This window comes from Chrysemys picta, chromosome 4, assembly GCF_011386835.1.
Source record: "Chrysemys picta bellii isolate R12L10 chromosome 4, ASM1138683v2, whole genome shotgun sequence".
NCBI classification, from domain to species: Eukaryota; Metazoa; Chordata; order Testudines; family Emydidae; genus Chrysemys; species Chrysemys picta.
Window position 1 is genome coordinate 108945676 of NC_088794.1, and position 25771 is coordinate 108971446.

General features: G+C 45.7%; 1 protein-coding gene and 1 long non-coding RNA gene across 5 annotated transcripts in view; one reads left to right on the forward strand and one right to left on the reverse strand.

The window, feature by feature from the left end:
* Window positions 1–1426: 1426 nt before the first annotated feature.
* Window positions 1427–6905, reverse strand: CFL2 (cofilin 2). Of its 4 annotated transcripts, none has more exons than XM_065593268.1 (5): window positions 6670–6728; window positions 5397–5538; window positions 4708–5015; window positions 4539–4615; window positions 1427–4448 (listed from the first exon to the last, which is right to left on the reverse strand). In XM_065593268.1, exons 2-5 carry the CDS (start codon window positions 5400–5402, stop codon window positions 4336–4338), a joined length of 504 nt encoding a protein of 167 aa, XP_065449340.1. In that variant the 5' UTR covers window positions 5403–5538; window positions 6670–6728; the 3' UTR covers window positions 1427–4335. The 4 variants fall into 4 exon arrangements, with proteins under 4 accessions (XP_065449340.1, XP_005285389.2, XP_005285388.1 ...); XM_005285332.5 differs by lacking the exon at window positions 6670–6728 and adding an exon at window positions 6516–6625; XM_005285331.4 differs by lacking the exons at window positions 5397–5538; window positions 6670–6728 and adding an exon at window positions 6749–6905.
* A 38-nt stretch (window positions 6906–6943) lies between these two features.
* Window positions 6944–25771, forward strand: part of LOC101947351 (uncharacterized) — a 42605-nt gene continuing 23777 nt past the window's right edge. Inside the window, exons 1-2 of the long non-coding RNA XR_010600687.1 lie at window positions 6944–7851; window positions 10240–10387. This is a non-coding gene — a long non-coding RNA (uncharacterized LOC101947351). The remainder of the gene's footprint in view (window positions 7852–10239; window positions 10388–25771) is intronic.

Below are 25771 nucleotides of genomic sequence, written 5' to 3' on the forward strand. Positions count from 1 at the left end.
AGCAATTTGATATTGTAAATTAGTTGCAAACTACCATTAAAAAAACCCAACCCCACAGGAAAATCAAGGGAGCAAAAAGTAGTACTGAAATTATTTTGCTAATGTTTATATAATGCACCCAAAGCTTTTTCTATGGGGTGAGTGAAAGGCATTTTGTTGGTTGCAGAGAAGAGAATTAGTGGGAAAATTATGAAATGGGAGGCTCAGAAGCATGAATATTTCAACTAACAAGTTCTGTAATTTTCACATGCTGCATATATTTTGTTTGGCTGTTTTTAATCTATTCTCTAGTCTATTATAGTAGGAACGTCTGTTGTCCCTCTCTCATAACACGAGAGTAAGGGGATATTCAATGACTTTATAAAGGGGAGAATTCAAAACTGATAAAGGAAATACTTCTTCACATGGATGGTCCAATCATGCACTAACACATTACCACAGGAAGTCATTGAAGCCAAAAACCTAGCAAAATTCAAAAAGGGATTGATGTTTATGTGGCTATCATAATACATTTTTTGGAAGGGCTATTAAACCTCATGCTTTAAGCCTTAAGTCATCTAACTATTAGAGACAAGGATGAGATCTAATGTAGGGAACAGATTATCCCATCCACCTACTATAGAGTTCTTAAACCTTCCACTGAAGCATATTGCACTGGTCAATGCTGGACCTCAGGTTTGATGCAATGTGGCAATTCCTACGTTCCAGTGTATTTAGGTTGCAAACTATCTTTTATTGTCTTTGTATAGCACCTAGCAAAATGAAGCCCAAATTCTGATCAGAGAATCTAGGTGCTACCTGTAATACAAATAAACAGAATATTACCTGCAGCTAATTTTAGTTTTATTTATTCCAGGTTTTCTGAATCAGAAAGATTTTAAAAGTAAATTCAGTGGTTAAGAGAGCGGCTATAGTGTCGGCCCTCGGGCAGCACTAGTGCAAGTTTCTTTTCAATACACAACCATTAACTAGAGGGACTGAGGAGAGGTGAAGTCAAGAACTGAATGGGCATGAATACTAAACTTTGGCTGCAATTGTCATAAGGTTGCCACTTAATGCAAAGATGGGCAATAATTTTTATAGAATACTATTGCTTATTTTGAACAAGTTACAGGGAGGCAAAAGGCTCTTTTTTCAGGTTCTCTGTGCCAGGTTTTAGCCCAAGTGGATTTCTAAAATTGTCAAATTGCATCTGATACCAGCTTAGTGGTTTTACCTAACAGCACCCCATTTCTTATGCATACTTTAAGAGCTACCTTGGACATATACTTCAGCTACTCTCCCTAATTCCTGGCTGATTCTCCCCTTTCAGAGAAGTTAACCCCTGTATTGCATTTCCAGGCTCTCCTGAAATAATTTGAAAGCATGATCAAATTGAGTAGGACAAGTGATTTTTTAAAAGAAAAGATACCATTTCTGCAAAAGCTACTCTCAAACACTTTTATTTAACATTCCTTTATCAATAAATTAACTGAAGCCAAGATACCCCAAAGTCACACAGACAAAAGAGATACATAAGATATTCAGATTGAGAGGTTTTCCTTCACTTATAAATCACAATGAGGCCTTCACCATTTTGAACAGTGACAGAAAACAACAGCTGACAAACGAGTTTGGAACAGATGCCAGTTGTCTTTCATTTGTTTTAGAATTCAATCAGCAGTGGTTCTGTAGCACTGTTTTTAAAAGTAGGATATCTATTTACTTAATTGGACTTCACATCGGTCAATACTGTTTCAAGAACAGATTAAAGACAGACTGAACATTTTTGATGCAAAAGTTGTTTTAGTTCAGGGCTCTGGACCTTATGTAAACACAGTCTGTGCTTAGATTTTATATGTATTTGTCTGGATTTTGAATCTATTATATACCTTAGCTAGTTTAAAAAAAACATATTCTCTAATATTCCATTTTGAAGAAGCCACAGACATCCTTCTAAGACTATTCACAAACACCAGTGACACTGAGTAGCAGAGGACAATGTAAATTTAAACACAGTACTTATTTAAATTGCTGACTAAAATGGAATTTCAATTAAAATTTAACATCTTAATTTTAAGCTGTTTTGATGTCTAATGAAGTTGTTTGTATAAACTGATTTGTTTACAATATAAAGGTATTTTGTGGCATAGTATATGTGTTGCAATGAATGGAGATTAAAAATACATTTTTAATCTCAGTTCATTACAGTACCATATATTAAGCACACATTGGATTCTGATATTAACTAGGCTCTGCACACAAGGTGTATAATTGGAAATAAAGATTGAGAAATCAAGAAAGATCATTGTAGACAACTCCCATGCATGTCAGTTATTTTTCAGCTTCAGTAAAAGATACTTGAGAGTTTTGTAGTACAAAAACCAAAATTCATTAACATGTTTAACAAGTCAGTGGTCAGCATGCTTTGTTAAACTGCACTGTAGCAGAATTTAGCCTACATAAAATAGGTATCAAAATGAAATGTGTAAATTTTAGGGACAGCTGGAAGCCTGAAATAAAGTCTTAAAGTTGCACAGGACAAGAGATCCAGACTACAACATTGCTAGGTCATTCAATTTACAAAGGTGTTTGCCATTATCTGCTCTGCTTTTGAGAGGGTTAAGGACTGAAAATAAAAACTCAACATTTAAAACTTCATAGTTCTACTGTCTTTCAAAAATAGGGTAATGATAAAAGTATTTCTTCTAGTAGCATGTACATTTCAGCTGTGATTGGCTGCCTAATAGAGTTCCTTTATGCATACCAGTAAAATCATGTCCAGTTTTGCCATTTGTGGATAACGATGACAAGATACAAAAGCATGCGTTAGCCATAAATAGCTCTGGCTAAGAGAGGATTGCTCACACTGAGCAGATCAAATTCTCTATAAGGAGAGCAGTATTTGGCTTTTAGCCAAACCATGTCCCTGATGCAAGACTCAGTAGTGGAAAACACTTTCCAGTTCTTTTTGCACAAAAATTAACAAATTGAACCATTCATTTAGGATATTTCTTACACTGAGTCAGTGTTCCTGCAGCATGTATAGAAACAATGAAGATTTAACTATTCAAGCCCTGTAACTCACTTGTATGAAGGTAAGATCTCCCTGCCATTACACATCAGATTGGAAACAAATGTTACAGCCAAACATTACTGACATATAGAACTTCAGGAGAATTCAGGTAAAGAAATACGCTGAATGGGTAACAAATTCCTACATTGTAAACTTCAGATACAAATGAGTTATGGATCGAACGCTCCCTAATAATGGCAGCTTGTTTACTTAAATGGTTATAAACTGGGAAGAGGTCCTTTATCCAAATCAACAGAATAGAACAGTTAAATTACTGTAAAGCAATGTCTAAATTATGACTAGGGCAGAAAAACTGTTATTGAAGTTGAGATTAATGATTGTTTACCTTTATAATACTTTCCATAGACGTTAAGTTATTCAAAATATGCTTAATTTAAACATACTTCAAACTATATTTTCCAATGAAAACAAGGCAACATTCTGTAATAAGCCACAAGTTTTATTGCAACGTGGCCAGGTTTTTTTTTTTTTGATCTCAAAAACAGTGTTCCATTTAAGGCTCTTTTTATACAGAAACTGCCATCATGACTGATGTTTAACAAAACAACTTTAGTGTTGCAAGACTCACATGGTAAACATAACTCCTACTCCTGTTCAGTAGTGTACATTCAATGGAAAACAAAAGGCATCAGAACAGCTACTTCATTTATAAAGATATGCATGTAACAGGAATGAAAACCGATGTACTACAATTGTTTGATGACACAGTTACAGCAACTTAATTGGCATTTCTTTGGGGGGGAGGGGAAGAAAAAAAATCAAACATATTACAAAAAAGTGCTTTAAATGCATAGTGTTGTGTGCTGCCATGTCACAAAAATAGGCTTGTCAAGGCAGGTGAGGTGTGAGAATGCACAAGAGCCTCATGGAACTGCAATCAAGTGCAACTGTAAGTAATACTGAATAGAGTCTACCATCTGACCAGTGGATAATACTTTCAAGGCATTCAATTAGCTTACCCTTTGCTGTTTGCTAGACTATTCACATTAACTATCACATTCATTGTACAGGTTGCACGGAATGCATGCAACGTCAGTTTTGGCTAAGAGTATGACATGAAGGCATTCCTTGGGGTTTACATAAAACTACCAGGATTAAAGAATCTAATGGCAATCACTGGTAGACAGTTTAATTTAATGACATCTCCTTCAGGTCTGTAGACATGTGAATGGAGGGGGGGAGGAGGAGTTATACTATTCCAATTGAACGAGCTGCAGAAATGGAAGCTCCTTAGATCCAGATGGCACTTGTCTGTCTTTCTATAAGGGTTTTCCTTCAAGTGAAACTACCACATTGCCTCCCAATTTCTCTCCAAGTGTTGAACGGTCCTTAATATCATCCAAACCATTTACTTGCCACTCATGTTTAATACCTGAAAGACAAATGGATAAAAATATATTTGTTCAGTCCCTCAACACTGAGAAGAACTGTAACTGCTTTGTGGAATATCAGAAGCCTGTACCTGTAAACTTCTTTTTAATGGCATCTTTAGAGCTTGCGTAGATCATCTTGCTTTTTAAAGGTGCACTTTCTGGAGCCCTGTAAAGGCAAAAAGTAATTATTTAACCCATTGATATTAGAAGGAAAACGTAAAGAATTTTCAGTTTTAATAGCAAGCTGATTTCACACACCAGAATATAAATACCAGGTCTTCTTTCTTAGACTCCTTTGTCTCGTACGTGGCATCATACAAAGCATATCGGCAATCATTCAAAGGTAACAACTTCACAAAGGATGTGTAGGGGTCTTCCACAGTATCGCCAATATCACCAACTAATATCTGCTTTGTTTCCTCTACAATTATCTGTTTTTTGTCATCACTTAAGCAGAAAAGAACTGCTTTCTTTCTTTTTTTAATCTCTTCTGGGGTTGAAGATTTCCTTACTTTCATGTCATTAAAAACCTTTATAACTTCATCATTCACTGTTACTCCAGAAGCCTGTAAATGAGATGAAGGGAATAATTATTTAAATGCAAAATGACCAACATTGACTATGGGGAAGATAATATCTGATACTAAATAAAGAGAAATCTACTCTACAAATTCAGAACAAAAATTTTATACTAAACCTGAACACTCTAGAAACGAAATGATGTCAGTGGGGTTGTATCAGATATAAAACTGTACAAAATTTCCCCCTAATTTATTCATTTCTTTATCTCAGCATCATCTCCTTTTGAGTTATTGATCCTAAATAACTGGGTTTCCATTGCACATATCAACCAATTATCTATTAGTTTATCATATATTTGGCTCAGCCAGGGGTGGGTTTTTTTGTTTATTTTTTGGGGGGAGGTTTATTTGGAACAAATGTAATACCAGCATTTCATATCCAGTAGTGTAATGATTCTAGTTTTGTTGAGTGATGTAAGGCTCTAGAAGCAGTAGAAATGCCTTCTGAGTTGTGTCAACTTCAATGTTATGTTTTTAAAATTCCTTGCTTTAACTTAATGCTGATGCACTAAAAAAAAAAAAGCCATTGCAGTTTCTACATAGGAAAGTACAAATTGTACAACACACTATAGTAGTTCCAAACCATTCAGAACCCTAACCTAAAACAGTAAGGAACAATATACTGAGAGAGCTGATAGCAAACTCCCTACAAAAATTTTAGCTTGTTACTTACAAGCTAGCTAAACACATCTTTGTTTTCAGTTCACTATATTCTTTATTAAAACACAGCAGTTTCCAAGGTACAGCATGCTGCTTTCAAGAAACCAGGTAAATAACAAAATAAAAAACAACAACCCAGGTCCTTTTGGAATATAATCTGTATCTTTTCCTAGTTTAATTATAGGAAATACATTTTGTTTGAAGAAATGAAGGTTTTACTAGCCCATCTCCACTATTAAACTCTGATTTGCTTGCAAATTCTTCTTATTAGAAAGATGGTTATGTAAACCTTAAAAAAAGCTTAACTGCCACTGCACTGACAGCTCTTAGACTGCTCACTCCCAATTCCCCCTCTGAAAGAGGAGACAATGCAGCTCCATTGCCCTCTCTTCCCCTCTGGACAGCGATCCAGGTTTCTGGGGGAACTGCAGCTAGTGAAGTCAGTCAGACAGGACTGACTGCTCCCTGAACGCACCCTGCCCACTTCAAATAATCTGTTCCTCAGCCCCCAGCTCTGCCACATGATATTTGGCAGCACAAATTCCCCGTGCGGTGGGGAAATCAAGCAGGCAAGGCCGGGGGCCCGAGGCTCTGCAGCAGCCAATAATACCGCGTCCTCCACGGAGAGAGTCGCATTGAGCCAGAGGCGATAAGCCTTAAATCCCCACCACCAATCTCCCATCCGCATCGCACCCGACGGGCAGACCCCAGCCACAGCACCGCGGGGACCCTGCCCCTGCGACCACAGCAGCCCCCGCGGCTCACTGGCGGGGTCCGTCCCCCATTGTGAACTCAGGCTGGGACCAGCCCTCCCTTCACACACACACCCCGCCCGGAGCGCCGCATCCCGGCCGGCGCCCGTCCGCAGCGGCCAGGCTGCAGCCCCCGCCGGCCTCCCGGGCTGAGCCCCGCAGCCCCCACGCTAAAATTAGATTAAAATGGCCGCTGAAGGCCTCAGGGCCTGAACACGGGCCCGGACCCGCTCAGCCCCTCACTCCGCCAGGCCTCCCTCCGCGGGCCCTCGCCGCTGCATTGCCCCGAGCACGCCCCGCCCTTACCATGGTGCCGGGTCCCTCTGGCGACGGCGGCTGCCTGCAACGCTGGGATGCTGCTCGCACGGAGCGCGCAGGGGGCTCGGGCGAGGCGGGCGGGGGGACGAGTCACATGGGCGCCGCGGCCGCCGCCTTCGCCACCACGTGCCGCGGCGACCCTCCCAGCCCGCTCCGCAAGGGGGGAACGGCCCCTCCCTCCGCGCGCGGCCGGAGCCAGGGGGGGGCAGCGCCTGTGCTACGCCACCCCCTCCCCGCCTGGAGGCCCTCAGCGGGGTATTGACCTCCCAGCCCAGCCCCCCAGTACCTTGCGGGGCATCCCTAGACCCAACTAGCTGGGGCCCCTGAGGGGGACCCTCCATATCCCCTTCCCAGCCCGGGGTCCTCAGGAGAGCATTCACCTATGCAGGGCCCAGCTTGGGGCACACCCCACATCCACCTACCCCGTGTCCAGCCCGGGGCCCCGAGGGAGGCCTCCCTGTCCGGGGTACCCCTCAGACCCACCAGGCTGCCCTCAACTATTGCCTCCCCCACCAGACTGTTGTACGAGAGCGATATCGCACATCCCTTTCCCAGCCCCGCGGGAGATGCCCCCTCCACATCTTTCATACGGATCTAGTGATCCCCGATCCCCTTCTAGGTATTATCGCTCCCCCACCCCTCTCTGCGGCACTACACTGCGCCTTCCACAGACATCCCCTCCCCTTCCCTCCCCCGCGGTCCCTCTTAGCTGGCAGAGACAGGGGAAAGCTGGCTCAGGGACGAGCATATTGTGACTTCATCAGAGCCTTCCCTTTAGCAATGATTTGCCGGTGAATCCATTCCAAGACTCAGCACGGGGCTTTGCAAACAAGAAGTGGGCTGTAGCCCGCGAAAGCTTATGCTCAAATAAATTTGTTAGTCTCTAAGGTGCCACAAGTACTCCTGGTCTTTTTACTAAATAACCCGGAGCACACGCTGGTGGGAGTAGCGGGACACATAAAATGCTCTGTCTTGGCTGCTGGAGAGTGCTTGCTGTGTCGTCCCCTTCCGCTGTCCCTGTAGTGCTGCTGGAGCCAGAGGGATTGGAGCTCGGGGTCCCGTTGCTACCTGAAATGTTCCGAGTAAAGCAGGTTGGACATTTTTGTCAAAAATGGAAATTAACTTTTTCAACATTTTTCATTCTTTTTTCCAGTTAGCTTTCTCCCACCCTCCTGCGCAGTTGTGAGTAACCATTGTAGGGTGACTGGAAAGTCCTAGCTGGCCTTGAGTCTGTTACTAGTTAAAGCTAAAAGGAGTGGTACTCAGTTGAATTTTAATTCCTAATAACACTTAAGGACAAGATTTGTCTAACGATGGGGGACTACCATGAGTTTGGTGGCACAATAAGATGACAACCCTAAATAGTGTTCACAGTCCAGCCTCTTAAACTCTGCAACTTCAGATCTCACCTAGTTTTTTTTCCAATCAGATACTTGGAAACAAACTAAAGGGGGGGTGGGGAGCCTGGGGCAGTTGCTATCTTTTTTCTAGACATTTTCCCAAGAAACCTGGGCTGCACTGGCGAAATTAAAAATAAATTACATATGTGCCATTTTGATCTCTGTTTTGTAGTGTATGTTAAAGTTAATGTCTTGGGTAATGTCATGTGTCTTTTTTAATGTTATGACTACGTTTATAGTTGTTATTATTATGGCCCTCTCCAGAAAGTGCCAGACCTGTTTGTAACACATGCATATTGAAGGATTTATTTACTTGATATACATTGCTACCATCACCCAGTTCCTGTTATTTTTTCAGGACAGAGTAGCATTCCCCAATACCCTGCCTGAGCTTCTGTTTTAAAGTGTATTATTTTTAAAGGGGATAAAATAAAACAGTTTATCCATTTATATTTCCTTTACATGCAAGAAATACTTCAACTAGTTAATTAAATATGTTTATTTAAACACAATAAAAAAGAAATAGAAAATATATGTTCAAGAAACTCAGAAACCAGTATCAGATAAATGGGCAAAGTTACCCCCATACTTACTAGCCAATCTAGAAAACAGAAACTTGCTCTTCAGTAATAATAATGCTTGGCACTTACGATTCGCTTTGGGTATTCAAAACACTATACAAACAATTTATTATTTACTCCCCTATCCTTTATAAATGATTGTGCCTTTATTAAAATGTCCCAATCCTGTAAATCCATGCTCATGTGAATGGTCTGTACTCACATGGAGACGCTCACTGACTTCAGTGTGACTATTTGCACATGGACCACTTATAGACTGAATTGTATCCTTGACTTATTCAGCCATGCCGCAAGTAAGGTTCTCCATTCCACATGGCAAAGTGAGATCTTCCTGGACTTTGGGTCCAGGTCTAGTGTGGAGCATGGTCCCTTACTTTGGATACTCCTCCCTATGAGGAAGTGGGGCCAGTAAGGCCTGGTCTACACTGGGTGGGGGGTTCGACCTAAGATACGCAACCTCAACTACGAGAATAGCGTAGCTGAAGTTTACGTATCTTAGGTCAACTTACCTCGCGTCCTCATGGCACGAGGTTGACTGCCGCTGCTCCCCCGTCGACTCTGCTTCCGCCTCTTGCCACGGTAGAGTACGGGAGTCAACGGCAGAGTGATCGGGGATCTATTTATTGTGTCTATGCGATAAATCGATCCCTGATAGATCGATCACTACCTGCCGATCCGGCAGAGAGTTCGGGATTGGACAGAGCCTAAATTCTGTCCCATTTTCTTCCCCGCACTCTCTTGTTGACCGGCATAATGGGGTTGGCATGAGTTGAGAAATAAGCTGTATCCGTTACAGGCTTACAATAGGTTACAGTAGAAGCGCAGAGTTACAAACTCCTTGGGAATAGAGGTTGTTTGCAACTCTGAAATGTTCAGAACTCTGAACAAAACATTATGGTTGTTCTTTCAAAAGTTTACAACTGAACAGTGACTTAATACAGATTTGAAACTTTACTACACAGAAGAAAAATTCTACTTTTAACCATCTTAATTTAAATGAAACAAGCACAGAAACAGTTTCCTTACCTTGTCAATTTTTAAAAAACTTTTCCTTTTTTTTTTAAATACTTTATGTTTAACACAGTACTGTACTATATTTACTTTTTGTTGTTGTTGTCTCTGCTGCTGCCTGATAGCATAATTCTGGTTCCAAATGAGGTATGTGGTGGATGGGTCAGACTGTAAGTCTGGTGTTCATAACTCTGAGATTCTACTGTACTTCTCCCCAGCAGCAATTTCTAAGGGAGGAGAAACTGCTTCTGTAGGTGGATAGCCATTCACAGTCTTTGTTTAATCCTGATCTGATGGTGTCAAATTTGCAAATGAACTGGAGCTCAGCAGTTTCTCTTTGGAGTCTGGTCCTGAAGTTTTTTTGCTGTAAGATGGCTACCTTTACATCTGCTATTGTGTGGCCAGGGAGGTTGAAGTGTTCTCCTACAGGTTTTTGTATATTGCCATTCCTGATATCTGACTTGTGTCCATTTATCCTCTTGCGTAGTGACTGTCCAGTTTGGCCAATGTACATAGCAGAGGGGCATTGCTGGCATATGATGGCATATATAACATTGGTGGACGTGCAGGTGAATGAGCCGGTGATGTTGTAGCTGATCTGGAAGCTGGAGGCATGAAGGTAGGCGTAGCGGTCGGTGGGTTTTCGGTATAGGGTGGTGTTAATGTGGCCATCGCTTATTGGTACACAAGCCTGTTCCATGTTATCTGTGGAATGTTCCGGTATAGCGTATCTTGGTGTTGCCAGCACAGAGTGCCCGAGGCAAAGCAACAGTGGGGTTCGTTGCCCGGTGTGCTTCGCGCCAATAAACACACCAGGGGGAGAAGAAAACAAAGTTTATTTGGGATCCCAAAGCGGTGCAAGGAGACTGGCAAGTCTCAAATCAAGCACATTAACAGGAACAGTTTTTCTTCTTTTATACATTTTGCAGTTAAGCCTCACCCCCCCCCCCTTTCCCCTCTAGCCCTCCCTTTCTCCCCCCCCCATTCCTCCCTCTACCCCTCCCGTCCCTGGTAATAGTTAAGTCATTCTTGGCAGCTATAAGCCTAGCTTGTTAGTAACTTCTTTAAACCGTTATCTTGTCCTTTTTCCCTTCAGCCAGAAACATGCAGGCCTCATTATTACTGCTTGAGCAGGGGGTTGCACACAGATAACTGGTTGCTTACATATTCCAATTGCACCTGGCTTTTGAGGTTGATTAGAGTTTAAACATGGAAGGATAGAGTTTGGTTCACTTAGGCCTAGTGCAGGAAGGCTTCATTGACACTTAGTGGCCTTCCACCCTCCCGAGTTACCTAGGGTGAGGCTTAATGACGTCAACATTGGTACCATGTTTATACTTTAACTATGCGAGGTGAATATATATTTATGCAACATCAGCCCTTTTCTTGCCAGCTTCTGTGAGTAGGGCCTGCCTCTGTCTCACAGCTTAACTTTGCTTTATGTTAGCAAAGTCTTAACCATTACTTTAGTTTGGTTCAGGCCTCAGGCCTCATACTGGGCCTTCATTAGGGCCTTCACTTACTACAGTGTACTCAGCAACTGGTTCTTCACTTGTTATTATATGAAAGGGGAGTAAGAGATAAAGCTTTGACATACAATAGATACATGATTTTGTGGCAATTCTTTGTATAGGGACATATCACCAAAAATAGACCTACACCAACAGTTACTACAATAGTGGGTATGTGATAGGATGTACAAACTTCCCACTGGAGAAGAAGGGATTAAGGAGCTGCTGTGGGCCTAGGTGGTCCTGTCCCACCTCACCTGCACAAGCTGGAGGAAGAGTTTAAAAAGAGAATTAGAGTATCTCAGTGGCAGGCAGGCAGACAGAGGAGGTGAACTGACCTGTGCTCTGAACTCCTGGGAAGGAGCAGCACAGAAGCTTTTGCTGCCTAAGGCCTGGTGATACTGACCTGACCAAGCCAGCAAAGGAGGGACTGGTGACTTTTGGAGGTCAGAAACTTTATTTTTGTGTTCAGTTCTTTACTCTGTGGGAAGAAGGGGCATTGCTAGGAAGTGATCCAAGGAGGCTGCTACATAGCACCCCAACATGCAGGGCTTAGCTTCCTGTCACTGAGCCCTGGATCAGAGCCATGTGGAGGTGGTGAGCCCAGGCTCCCCTTCCAACCCCTAAAGAGGGACGACTCCAAGATCTTGACCCAAGGGGGAAGACCTGAAGCCCTTGCTGACTTCCACTTTGTTGGACTCTTTGTGAACCCCAAAAGGGGTGGACTTGAACATGTGACCCTGCCGGAGGGCTGAGTCACTGAAGGACAGACGATTGCTTGAGAAAGGGGAATGCCCGGGAGGAAGACAATCTGCCATACCTGTGCCTGACGAATAGGTGGCACTGGCAGTGAGTTCCCCTTCGCAGGGTGCTTAATATTCTTCCTAGTAGGATCTTAGTAACTGGTTCAGGTGTGAGAGCAGCACCCAGAGTTGTGTATTCAAGGCTGTTTTTCTATTTTTTGTTGTAGCCGTGTCGGTCCCAGGACATTAGAGAGGCAAGGGGGTGAAGTAATATCTTTTATTGGACCAACTTCTGTTGACCTGAAGAAGAGCTCTGTGTTAGCTCAAAAGCTTGTCTTTCACCAAAAGAAGTTGGTCCAATAAAAGATATTACCTCAGCAATCTTGTCTTTCTATTTTCTGAAGTTATGTATTCAACATCATTGTGGGTCAGATCTTTCTTTCATTGAAGAGAAGGGTTTTTGGTTTTGTTTTTGTTTTAAATGGCATTTGATCAGGATCCGGACATTGTTATAATCTCCTTCTGATAACCTTTTAGCATATGCTGAGGTTGTGTTAATGCTGGATGTTTCCAAAATGTAGGGTCATTTTGTAGCTGACTAGGTGCACAGGCAGGGAAGCGGATAATTCATACACAGCTACACTTGCAGTTCCCTGTGCTAGGAGGGGTGTTGGGACTGTCCCCCTCCTCCTCCCGTGATTCCTGGGGTGCAACCCATCCCAACAGGGAAGGCAGTAGCCCTGCCTTCCTTCCACACTGGCCTGCAAAGCAGAATCAGTGCACAAGGGGGAGTATGTTGCATTCCCTGGGGGCACATAGCAGTAGGTGTGCTTTCTGTGCATGCTGGGGAACTAAGGGAGCAATTTTGCCTTCCAGAGACAACATTCCTCCTAAAGCTTTGCTGAAGTGGTATGGCCCAACACTGACCCTTTTTCTGGGCTGTGTGCAATGTACACAATCTGGCCAATAATAATTGACAACTCTTCACATTTCTATAGTGCCTTTCTCTGAAGAATCTCAAAGTGCTTTATGAAGATTAATTAAAGTTCTACAGCTGAAGAGTGCTTTTTAAAGCGCTAAGTATTATTATTTTTAATAATGAACTCACCTCAAAATACCCCTTTGACTTAGGTGTCTATCTGAGCTATTTGTAGTTAGAGTTGGAAGAAATTTTTTTTGGCAAATAGTATATATGCTGAAAAATACATTTTGGGAGGCAGAGAAACTATTTGCAAATTAAGGTCGAATTCAGTGAATAGCTTTGCCAAAACACCAACCCCAAAAACATTTAGGAAATGTTAAAAAGAATTCGTTTCAACATTTTCAAAAAGAACCGTTTGGACATTTTTTTTAAAACATTTTTTATATGAAATGTCATTTCAAATTGAAATTTCATTTCAAAATGTCATTTTGCAATGTTTCATTTGACCCAAACAAATTTGATTTTTTTCATTTTGGTGAGGAAAAAAAAAAACAAAAAAAACCCCACTTTCAGTTTAAAAAAAGGTGAGATTCTCATATAGTACATATAGTACATGATTTCACCAAGTATTGTGAGATTCATAATAAAATTGTGAGAGTTGGCAACAATGTTTAAGAAAGCACTTCTAACTAAATGGCTCTCTGTTTCTCCATGTGTTGTTTGTCTTGACATAACTATGTAAACCCAGACAAATATTTTTGGCATAATTAATAGATTAACAACTTCATCTTCAAATTTCCTCATTCATCTTAAATCTGAAATCCTAGACCTCTACCAGACTAATTAACTGATTCAAAATGATTGAACATTGCTTAAAGTTAATTAACATGATAGTCATTTTGTGACAACTTGGTGTAAGTGTTCTGAAAGAAAGGCATGTTTAAAAGGATTTTAAATCCCAACTAAATGTACTAGAACAGCTCTATAGTTGCTAAACTTCATTACAAGTTTGGAGTGTGAAGGGTTAACTAGCTCAGAACAGGCTCAAAAGGAGCACGTGGGGTTGCTCAAGGTCAACTCAGAAACAAAAACTGTAGAATGGAAAAAAAAAGTGTGGCATGGGAGTGTGACAGCACATGCCCAAATAAGGAGAGGAAGAGGAGGAGGAGCTGGCATATTAATTAATTGAGAAGCTTCTGGAAGCTATAGGAGGATCTTATACAAAATATAGAGGTGGGGGGATGAGATGTTATATGTATGTCAGGACATGTAGAGTTTTCAGGGGGCACAAGAAGGAGAAAGCCAGTGCAGGGCAAAGAAGCAGATGAAAAACCCAAAGGAAACTAGAGTTTTCCTATGGAATCTATAGCCACACAAAAAGCAGGAGAAGTGGAAGTCAGGAACCAGCCACTCTTTAAGCAGGAGGCAATGAGGTGTTCAGAAAACACCAGACTGCTTGATTGCCAAAAAAAACACAAACATTTTTTTTGCTAAATTTGTCTTGTATGTTAATTGCTAAAACATATATTCATAATTATTTGGTTATTGTTCAAGCATCCTAAAATGTGCTAGGTAACTGTAATGGGATTCACTCACCACTAGGGCACCCTGTTATAGCTAGGTCTGGGGAATCCACTCTCCTCTGGTCTAGCACAGGCACCCCCTTTTGTCGCTCACTCGCCCCATGGCCCATCTGACTCTCCAAGGCTTGAGGTGCTCTTTCTCTCTCACAGCCTTCTGGCTAGGTCACTGTAGTCTTCCCCTTCCAGAGTAACAAAGTCTCAACAGACAAGCTGTCTGGGTGCCATTCAGGCAGTTTTCCCATTCAAGACTGTGCCACTTTCCCAGTGCCTGGTAAGGGAATCTGGGCATCCCTTCTACTCCAAGTTCCTGCCCAGGGACCCTACAATTAGCAAGCAAGGTCAACCCTTGCTGTCATTTCCCTAGGTTTCTTCCTATTCTGCCCTCTGCTAGCTTTCTTCTCCACCACCTCTCTGGTTATACACTTGCCTCATCAGGGCCTCTGCTCCTCCCTGGGTTTCCTCCTCTCTTTCCAGTAGGCCCAGAGAGTGACTGCAGATTTCCACACTGCAGCCCCTACTGCTCTCATTTCCGAGCTTTATACAAGCCCCTGCCTACTCCTGCCCACATAGGCTCCATCTTCAGTTACTGATTGTCTGCCAAGCTTAAAAATCCTCCCAGCTGCAGCCTACTAGATTAATTAGCTTCTTCCAAACCACCTTATCCCCTTCAAGGGTGGTGTGGGGTAAACCTTCATCACACCAACTAACGAAAAGCTGTGCTCCCTACATCAAAGATCATATGGTCTGAATTTAGCACAACAGAAGATATGAGTTATTGATACACAAAGGGGAAGGGATTAAGGAGGATAGGGATGATCAGTAGTATGATCACATTCATTGAGGCAAGTACCCTCTTGAAAGTCTAGGTACATTTGTATCTTATCCTCCCCCTCCCCCCACAACCCTTATTGTACAGGTGAGAGGTCAGAAACGAGTCTATAGAAAGGAGTTGGATGAGGAAAGTAAAGTAATTCAGCAAATATGTTTGGAGAAGTTGTCCCAAACATAAGGGGTATGGTTGAAAAAGGTACAGAGATATTTGTGAGAGGAGAGCAAGGGGGATATCGAGTTTGGCGTTATTCTTCCATTCGTACTTAATACATATGATATTTGGGGAAATTCTTAAAGAGCATAAAACATTGCTAGGAAACAGAAGAGGAAGTGGTAATTTTGAGAGAGACAATATACAAGGGAGTTTTTATTAATAACATAGACCAATGGTCTGTCTAGCCCAGTATCCTGTCTTCCGACAGCGGCGGGTGCCAGATGCTTCAAAGGGAATAAACAGAACAGGGCAATTTATCAAGTGATCCTTTCCCTGTGCAGTCCCAGCTTCTGGCAGTGAGAGGTTTAGGGACACCTAGAGCGTGGGGTTGTGTCCCTGAACATCTAGGCTAATAGCCATTGATGGACCTATCCTCCATGAACTTAAGTAATTCTTTTTTTAACTCAGTTAGGCTTTTGGCCGTCACAATGTTCACTGGCAACGAGTTCCATAGGCTTGACTGTGCATTGTGTAAAGAAGTACAGTACAAACCTGTTTATGCGCTAATCCACTTAACGCGCGGTAGCGCCATGCCTTCCAGTGCTACCTATTTAATACGTGAGGGGGAGAGGGCAGCAACGTTAAAGCGCTGCTGCGGCAAAGGACCCTGCAGCGCTTTAAGGTCCCTGCCCCTTTTGCCTCCCCTCTCCCGACGGGCAGGGGGGCAAAGGGAGCAGCTGTCCTGGGGCCGGCGATTTAAAAGGGCCCATGGCTCCGGACGCTGCTACCGCAGCAGCGGCGTCCAGAGCTCCAGGCCCTTTAAATCACCATGGGAACCCCGGGCGGCGCGGACCAGGCAGCCTGGAAGGGGTGGCTGGGGGATGCTGACCCCCTAGCCCTGCCCCTTCTGCCCAAGGCCTCGCCCCTTCTGGGGGCCAGAGCCGCCCCCGCCCCGTACCAGTAAGTTACTTTCACCCCTGTGTAGTAATAATAATGTTTTTATTAGATTACACATTTGAATTTATATTCTTGCAAAGCGTCGTTATCAGATAGGCCTGCAGTATTTGGGATGCTGTGAATATGTATGTAAGCCTAGATAATTATACGTGTGTGTATATATAGATATCTTAAGATATTTCAGCATGGCCCTCTTAACCCGTGGTCGTGATGGCTTGACTCCCGACATCCGCACGTAAATGGGTCTGTACTATACTTCCTTATGTTTCTTTTAAATGTACTGCCTACTAATTTCATTGGGGACCTCTGGTCTTTGTGTCATGTGAAAAGGTAAATAACACTTCCCTATTCTCACACCATTTGTGAGCTTAGAGATCTCTATCATATCCCCTTTTAGTCGTCTCTTTTCTAAACTGAACAGTACTAGTCTTTTTAATCTCTCCTCATATGGAAGCCGTTCCATATCTCTCATCATTTTTGTTACCCGTCTCTGTACTTTTTGTAATTCTAAGGTATTTTTTTTGAGCTGGGGTGACCAGAATAGCAGGAAGTATTCAAGGTATGGTCATACTATGGATTTATAGAGTGACATTATGATATTTTCTGTCTTATTATCTATCCCTTTCCTAATAGTTCCTAACATTCTGTTAGCTTTATTTTTTTTTATTGCCACATTGAGCAGATGTTTTCAGAGAACTATCCACAATGTATCCAAGATCTCTTTCTTGAGTGGTAACAGCTAATTTAGATCCCAGCATTTTAATGTATAGTTGGGGTTATGTTTTTCAATGTGCATTACATAGCATTTATCAACATTGAATTTCATCTGCCATTTTGTTGCCCAGTCACCTTGTTTTGTGAGATCCTTTTTAACTCTTTGTGCTCAGCTTTGGACTTAACTATCTTGAGTAATTTTGTATTGTCTGCAAACTATGCCACCTCACTGTTTAATGCTTTTTCCAGATCATTTATGAATATGTTGAGCAGCACTGGTCCTGGTACAGATCCTTGGGGGACCCCACCGTTCACTTTTCTCCCCTGTGAAAACTAACCATTTATTCCAATCCTTTGTTTTCTATCTTTTAACCACTTACTGATCCATGAGAAGACCTTCCCCCTTATCCCATGACTGCCTACTTTGCTTAAAATTTTTAGTGAGAGACCTTGTCAAAGTTTTCTGAATTTCCAAGTACACTGGATCACCTTTTTCCACATTTGTTGATCCCCTCAGAGAATTCTAATAGATTGGTGAAGCATGATTTCCCTTTACAAAAGCCATGTTGACTCTTTCCCCCCAACCCACCCCCCCGTCCCCCAACATATTGTGGTCATTTATTTGATAATTCTGTTCTTTACTATAGTTTGAACCAATTTGCCTAGTACTGAAATTAGGCTTACTAATTGCCAGGATCGTCTCTGGAGCGCTTTTAAATAAATCAGCAGCACATTAGCTATCCTCCAGTTATCTGCTACAGAGGCTGATTTAAATAATAGGTTACATATCACAGTTGGTAGTTCTGCAGTTTCGTATGAGAGTTCCTTCAGAACTCTTGGGTGAATACCATGTGGTCCTGGTGACTTATTACTGTTTAATTTATCAATTTGTTCCAAAACCTCTTCTGTTGGCACCTCAGTCTAGGACTGTTCCTCAGATTTCTCACCTAAAAAGAATGGCTTAGGTGTAGAAATCTCTCACATCCTTTGCATCAGTCCTAACTTCAAAGAATTCATTTAGCTTCTCTGCATTGGCCTTGTCTTGCTCAAGGACTCCTTTAGCACCTCAGTGGCCCCACTGATTGTTTGGCAGAGTTTCTGCTTCCGATATACTAAAAAAAATTGCTGTTGGTTTTCGTGTCTTTTGTTAGTTGCTTTTCAGATTATTTTTTGGCCTGACTAATTATACTTTTAAACTCTGGCAAGTCAAGTGTTTGTTACTTTCTATTTTCCTCAGTAGGATTTGACTTCCAATTTTTAAAAGATGTCTTTTTGCCTCTGCCTCTTTTACTCAGTTTAGCCATGGTGGCATTTTTTTTGGCTTCTTACTGTTTTATTTGGGGGTACACATTTAGTTTGAGCCTCTATTGTGGTGTTTTTAAATAGTTTCCATGCAGCTTGCAGGCATTTCACTTGTGACTGTTCCTTTTAATTTCCATTTAACTAGCCTCTTTATTTTTGAGTAGTTCCTGTTTTTGACATAAATGCTACTTGTTGCAGCTTTAAATGACCATCTCAATATTGCCAACCCCAGGTATTCAAAATCATTAGACAGACCCCCAAATTATGGGATTTTCAAAATAATATATGGTGCATTCTTTTGATGCCTTCTGGATTTTGAGCTTTTAGGAGTCACCTTTTAAAGCTTATTTTCTTTGTAACCGTGAGGGCTAGAAACTTACTTTACAGGAAAAAGGACAGTTACCTGTTCCGTAACTGGTGTTCTTTGAGATGTGTTGCTCAGGTGTATTCCACAATAGGTGTGCGTGCTCGCCACGTGCACCGGTGCCGGAAGTTTTTCCCTTAGCAGTACCAGTAGTGGGGGAGCCCCGCTGTGACCCCTGGAGTGGCGCCTCTATATCGTGCTATAAAGGGGGCTGCGCACTCCCCCCACCCTCAGTTCCTTCTTGCCAGACAACTCCGACAGAGGAGGAGGAGGGCAGGATGTAGAATATACCTGAGCAACACATCTCGAAGAACTCCAGTTATGGAACAGGTAAATGTCCTTTCTTCTTCGGAGTGATTGCTCCTGTGTATTCCACAGTAGGTGACTCCAAGCTATACCTGATGGAGGTGGGTAGGAGTTTAAGGGTTACCTGGGCGGAGTACCGCCCTACCAAACCTGGCGTCAGTTTGGGAGACGATCGTATAGTGCGATGAAAAGGTGTGGACGGAGGACCATGTAGCAGCCCTGCAGATGTCCTGAATAGGGACATGAGCCATGTAGGCAGCTGACGAGGCCTGAGCTCTCGTCGAATGAGCCTTCACTATTGAGGCGGGGGAACCCCTGCCAGGTCGTAACATGTGCGTATGCACGAGGTGATCCAGCGGGAGATCCGGTGGGTGGAAATCAGTTGCCCCCTCATGCGCTTGGCCGATGCAATGAAAAGCTGAGGGGATTTCCAGAATGGCCTGGCCTGGTCTGGTCTAGGTAAAAAGCCAGCGCTCTACGCACATCTAGCATGTGCAGGCGTCGTTTCTCATTGGAGGAATGGGGCTAAGGACAGAGGACTCGGAGGAAAACGTCCTGGTCCATGTGAAAAGCCGAGACTACCTTCGTCTGAAAAGCTGGGTGCGGGCGGAGCTGGACCTATGGAAGACTGTATATGGGGGTTCAGAGCCCTAAGCTCTGAGACCTGGCGGGCTGAGGTGATAGCCACCAGGAACGCCACTTTCCACGACAAATGGGACCAAGAACATGTGGCCAAGGGCTTGCAGGGGGGCCTTGTGAGGCGGGCGAGCACTAGGTTCAGGTCCCAGAGCGGGACCGGGGGTCTAGCGTAAGGGAATGCCCAATCCAGCCCTTTTAGGAAACGGGAAGTCATGTGGTGTGAAAACATCGAGTGGCCCTGCACCGGGGGGTGGAAAGCCGAAATGGCCACCAGATGTACCCGGACCGAAGAGGGCGCCAGCCCTTGGGTCCTAAGGGAGAGGAGGTAATCGAGGATGAACTGGATAGATGCGGAGGAGGGGGAGGAACCCCTCTCCCTTGCCCACATGGAGAACCGATACCATTTGGCTAGGTAGGTTCGTTGCGTGGACGGTTTCCTGCTGTCAAGCAGGACCTGTTTAACACCCTCAGAACACCTCCCCTCCTCCTCATTCAACTATGGAGCTGCCATGCCTTCAAGTGGAGCGTGGCCAGGTTGGGGTGGAGGAGATGTCCTCTCTCCTGGGAGAGGAGGTCCGGTCGAAGCAGCAGCTTGCACGGGGGGGCCACTAAAAGCTGCAGGAGGGTCCCGTACCAATGTTGACAGTCCCAATCCGGGGCTATGAGGATAATCTGCGCCCCATCTGCCTTTGCCTTTACCTTTACCTTCTGTAGGGAGGCCTATCAGGGGGAAAGACGGGAAGGCTAGAACAGGCAACCCGACCATGGAATTAGGAACGCGCCCTGGAGCAGAATCAGGGGCATAGGCAATTCTGGACAGTGGCGAACAGATCTACCTGGGGAGTGTCCCACTCGAAAAAGAGCCGCTTGGCCACCTCCCTGTGTAGAGACCACTCGTGTTGTTGGGAGAAAAACCTGCTTAGGTGATCCGCGAGCGTATTGCGCTTGCTGGGCAGGTGAAAAGCCCTCAAAGGAGGTTGTGGGCTATACAGAACTCCCACAGGAACTGGGCTTCCTGGCACAAGGCCACGGAACGTGTGCTGCCTTGCCTGTTGATATAATACATCGCAGTCATATTGTCCGTGAGGACTCTGACCACCTTCCCCGCTAGGTGCTGACTGAAAGCTACGCCTGCCAGGCAGACCACCCTGAGCTCCCTGACATTTATGTGCAGAGACAATTCTGAGGGCAACCATCTGCCCTGGATTTTGAAGCTCTCCATATGGGCTCCCCATCCCAGGTCCGAGGTGTCGGACACAGATCTAGTGAGGGAGGAGGGTCCCGGAATGTGATACCCTGAAGCATGTTGCTTGGGAGGGACCACCATTGCAGGTCGGCCACTACATTGGATGGCAACGTGACGACCTTGTCCAGGTCATTCCTGGCCTGGGAATATTGGGAGGCCAGCCAGAGTTGGAGGAGCCTCATCCTGAGCCTGGCATGTCGCTCCACTGAGGTGCATGCTGCCATATGACCTAGGATTTGAAGGCACACCCGTGCCATCGTCACAGGGAAGGTCGTGACCAAGGCGATGAGACCCTTGAGCGTCTCGAATCTGTCCCGGGAGAGGGAGGCCATGGCCACCTGCAAATCTACCAGCATCCCTATGAAGTGTATGCGCTGAACCGGGATTAATGTGGACTTTTCCTCATTTACCACTAGACCAAGACTCGAGCAGGTATCTAGCAGGAATTCCATCTGCGCCTGCACCTGGGACCGAGACTTGCCCTTGAGCAGCCAGTCGTCCAGGTAGGGGAAGATCTGCAGCCCGTTCCTCCTGAGGTGGGCTGCTACCACCGCCAGGGCCGGTGAAAGGAAGTTTCGTGCCCTAGGCAAAACTTCCACCTTGCGCTCCCCCCCCCCCGCCCTGTGGCAGCTCCCCGCCCCCCCTCCACCCTGAGGCGCCCCCCCGCGGCAGCTTCCTCCCCCCCGGGCAGCCGTGCGGCAGCTCCCCACCCCAGCTCACCTCTGCTCCGCCTCCTCCCCGAGCTCGCCGCCCCTGCTCTAATTCTTCTCCCCTCCCAGGCTTGCGGCACCAAACAGCTGATTGGCGCTGCAAGCCTGGGAGGCGGGAGAAGTGGAGCGGCGACCGCGCGCTCGGGGAGGGGGCGTAGGAACGCTGTAAAAAAAAATCAGGGGCAGCGCTTTTTGGCGCCCCCAAAGCTTGGCGCCCTAGGCAACCGACTAGTTTGCCTTAATGGTAGCACCGGTCCTGACCACCGCCATGCATTTGGTAAAAACCCTGGGGGCTGTGGAAAGGCCAAAGGGAAGGACCGTAAACTGGTAGTGGTCTCTCCCTACCAGGAAGTGGAGGAAGTGCCTGTGAACCTCGAATATGTGGATATGGAAGTACGCATCCTGGAGGTCCAGGGCTGCGAACCAATCTCCTGGGTCCAGGGACGGAACAATAGAGGCCAGGGACACCATACAGAATTTGCAGCGAACCAGAAACTGGTTGAGATTCCGCAGGTCGAGGATGGGCCTGAGCCTGCCTTTTGCTTTCGGGATCAGGAAATACTGGGAGTAAAACCCCTTGCCTGGAATTCCCGAAGTACCCTCTCCACCGCCCCCAGGGTGAGGAGGCGCGTCACCTCCTGATTTAAAAGGAGGGCGTGTTCTAGGTCCCCAGGGACATCCCGGGATGGAGGATGGTGTGGTGGGGGTGAATCAAACTGCAGCCTGTACCCCTTGGAGATGATACTGAGGCCCCACCGGTCCGACGTTATACTGGACTAATGCACTCTGAAGGCCGATAAACAGTTGCCAAAAAACAACTTTATTAACTGGGGGGTTCCCCTGGCAACAGGCCAGGTGGCCCCCCGCAAAGTCAAAAATGCCTCTGCCCCTACCTCTTGCCCTTCGAACGGGACTGGTGCTGTGACCTACGCCACTGGTCCCTAGGCCTCTTATGCAGGGTTCGTATCTGCCCCTTATGGGGGGAGTCGAGGGCAGAGTCTGGGTTTGTCCTTGGGTGGCGGGACATAAAGGCCGAGAGTCTGCAGGGTGGTGCGGGAGTCCTTCATGCCGTACAGACGAGCGTCCATTTGGTCTGCAAATAATGCCTTGCTGTCAAATGGCAGGTCTTGCATGAGGGACTGGGATTCCACGGACAGCCCCAACAGCGAAAGCCACGACGCCCATCACATGGAGATAGCAGAGGCCATCAAACGAGCCGCAGTGTCAGCTGTATCCGAGGCCGCCTGGAGCGCTGTTTTTGCCGTTGCCGCACCCTCGTCGACTAGGTCTCTGAATTCCTTCCTGTCCTTTTCTAGGAGGGAAAGCTCGAATTTTGGCAGGGACCCCCACAAGTTAAAGTCATACCTGCTCAGGAGTGCTTGATGGTTTGCCACCCTGAGCTGGAAACTTGCAGAGGAGTAAACTTTTTTCCCCAAAAGTGGCCAGTCTCCTGGCATCCTTGTCCTTGGGGGTGGGTGCGGGCTGGCCATGTCTTTCCCGGTGGTTGACGGACTCTACGATCAGTGAGTTCGGGGTAGGGTGAGTGTACAGGTACTCATGCCCCTTTGTTGGCACAAAGTACTTCCGCTCTGCCTTAGAAATGGGTGGCAGAGAGGCCGGGGTTTGCCAGAGTCCGATAGAAATGTTGGCAACCCCTTGGTGCAGGGGTAGGGCCACACGGCCCGGTGCCGAGGAGGACAGGACATTAAAGAAATTGTCCAATGGCTCCTCCATCTCCTCAGCCTGGATCTGGAGGTTGGTGGCTATGTGTCGGAGAAGCTCTTGATGATTCTTAAAGTCCTCCTGAGAGGGAGGAGGCGGTGCCGCTATGGACTCGTCCGGTGCTGACGAGACGACAGACACCACCTCTAGGGCATCGGGTGGTACCGGTGGGTTGCACTCCACGTCCGGGTCCGGGTGCGGTGCCAGTTGTTCGGTACCCGAGGACTGTTCTCGGTGCCGAGGCGGGGACGCCGAAGGCGCTTGGGATGCCCCAGCCACAGAGCGGGGCCTCACTGGTGCGGGCGCCTGGGGCCACGGTGCCCACTGGCACCACTGTCCTTGCCATGGCGCCCCTTGCCATGCTAGGGACCTCAACCTCCGACCTGGCCGGGGAGGGCTGGTGGACGCCCAGCGGCGGCTTTCCTCGGGGGCCCGACTAGGGCAGCACGCCCGGTACCGGCAGGATAAGGATATCGCGTGCTGCCTGAGCTGCCTCCGGCGTCAACGGGATTCTCATAGTTGGAGAGGCATGCGCGGACGGGGCCGGACTACTCCGCTCCACTCGAGTCAGAGGTCTGGGTCCCGAGGGGGATCGTGGGCTGCCCAACTCGGGTCCGGCCTCACCCCTGTCCTTGTCTCGGCGCCGCTGGGTCTTGCTTTGCTTCTTGGCAGGGGAGCGGTGCCCACTGGTGGATGGGGCTTTGCTCCACACCGAGGACGCGGTGCCCAGCACCGGGTCGGGTCGACGCGCCGGGGCCAATGCCAACTCCATAAGCAGGGCCCGGAGTCGGATCTCACGTTCATGCTTAGTCCGGAGCTTGAAGGACTTACAGATTTTACAGTGCTCACTTATGTGATTCTCGCCAAGACAGCGAAGACACTTAGAGTGTGGATCGCTTCTGGGCATGGAATTGCGACAGGAGTCACACGACTTGAAGCCTGGGGCTCGGGGCATGCCCCGAGCCAGGCCACTAACTGTAGAACTACTAACTGTCAAAGATCATACCGCTAAGGAAAGACGCTGCAGCAATGCTGGAGCACAAGTTCTGACTACCTTCACTGGCAGCAAGAAGGAACTGAGGGTGGGGGGAGTGCGCAGCCCCCTTTATAAGGCTAAGGCCACACTGTCCTTTACAATAAGGCTCCTTTACACCACTCTGGCAATGTAAAGAAGCTTTAAAATGTTTATACCTGTTTTATACTCCTGGGGGAATTCACTAAAAATAATGGGAACAATTAATTAAGCAGGCAGGCTGCTACATTCTCCTCTGCCTGAGGGAACAGAGCCTGCCCCACGCCTACCTCCTCAGAAATACCCCAAAGCCCTGCCCCTCCATGCTGAGCGTGCTGCAATAGCAAGCAAGAGGGACAGAATGTGTGTCTCTTTCTCTCACACACGACTACCCAGCCCCCGCCCCCCGGGAGTGATTTACATCTCTACCGGCTGCTCTGGGTGCCCAAACTGACCTATCTGCTCTGCCAGGGAGTGGGCACATGACCATTTTTGTGGCTTCCCCTTGCTTTTCCATCAGAAGTCATTTTTCTGCAGTTAAGCAAGAAATCTGTGGGGGCCATGAATTCTGCGCATGCGCAGTGACACAGAATTCTCCCAGGAGTAATTATGGCATATTACTGATAGAAGGTAGATGCAGAAAAAGTCAAAGTTCAAGTGTCACCACCTAAAAATGTATCAGAAGTAATGGTTCCCTGTGATGATAAAATTTTAGAGCAAATTCGTACCTAACTTATCCCCCACAGCTCATGCTCTGTATAAACAGATTAAAACAGTTTCTCTTTGGAATTTGGGTAAAGCACAGGAGTATATGCTTTACCATTGTCACATGTGAGCCCGTATGGTTGTGAAAATATTGTTCTGTGTGTGAACTAATGTAGGGTTGAGCCTATCAATACAGTTGTCATTTCATTTTGAGTCTAAGGGCTCAAATGCTGAGCTATCCCAATGGGAATAGAAGGCACTAAAAACAGTGGAAGTTCCACTGTGCAGGGTTAGAGTTCCATGCAAGGGAAATCTAATGGAGCAGTTTGGTAATGTTGAGGCACTGCACAGAAGTAGCTTATAGATAATGATTAATGTAGATCAATAGGTTTAAATCCCTGTTAAGGAAGTGTACAGGTTTTCCAGTTGCAGCTATAATAGTTAATGGGCTATGGTAGAAGTAGTGGAGTAGCTACAATATTGCTTTGCCAACTCAGTATCAGGTTTATGGTTTCAAAATAAAAAAACGGCTACCCATTCACAGCACAAAACTGATTACTTTTGGCAGCTGAACCATCTTGTGAGATTGCACAAGCTT

Coding starts and splice junctions, on each gene's coding strand:
- CFL2 (XM_065593268.1), bottom strand. Junction 4,616..4,707: donor GACCTGGTATTTATATTCTG/GTGTGTGAAATC, acceptor TTGCCTTTACAG/GGCTCCAGAAAGTGCACCTT. Junction 4,449..4,538: donor CATTAAAAAGAAGTTTACAG/GTACAGGCTTCT, acceptor TTTGTCTTTCAG/GTATTAAACATGAGTGGCAA.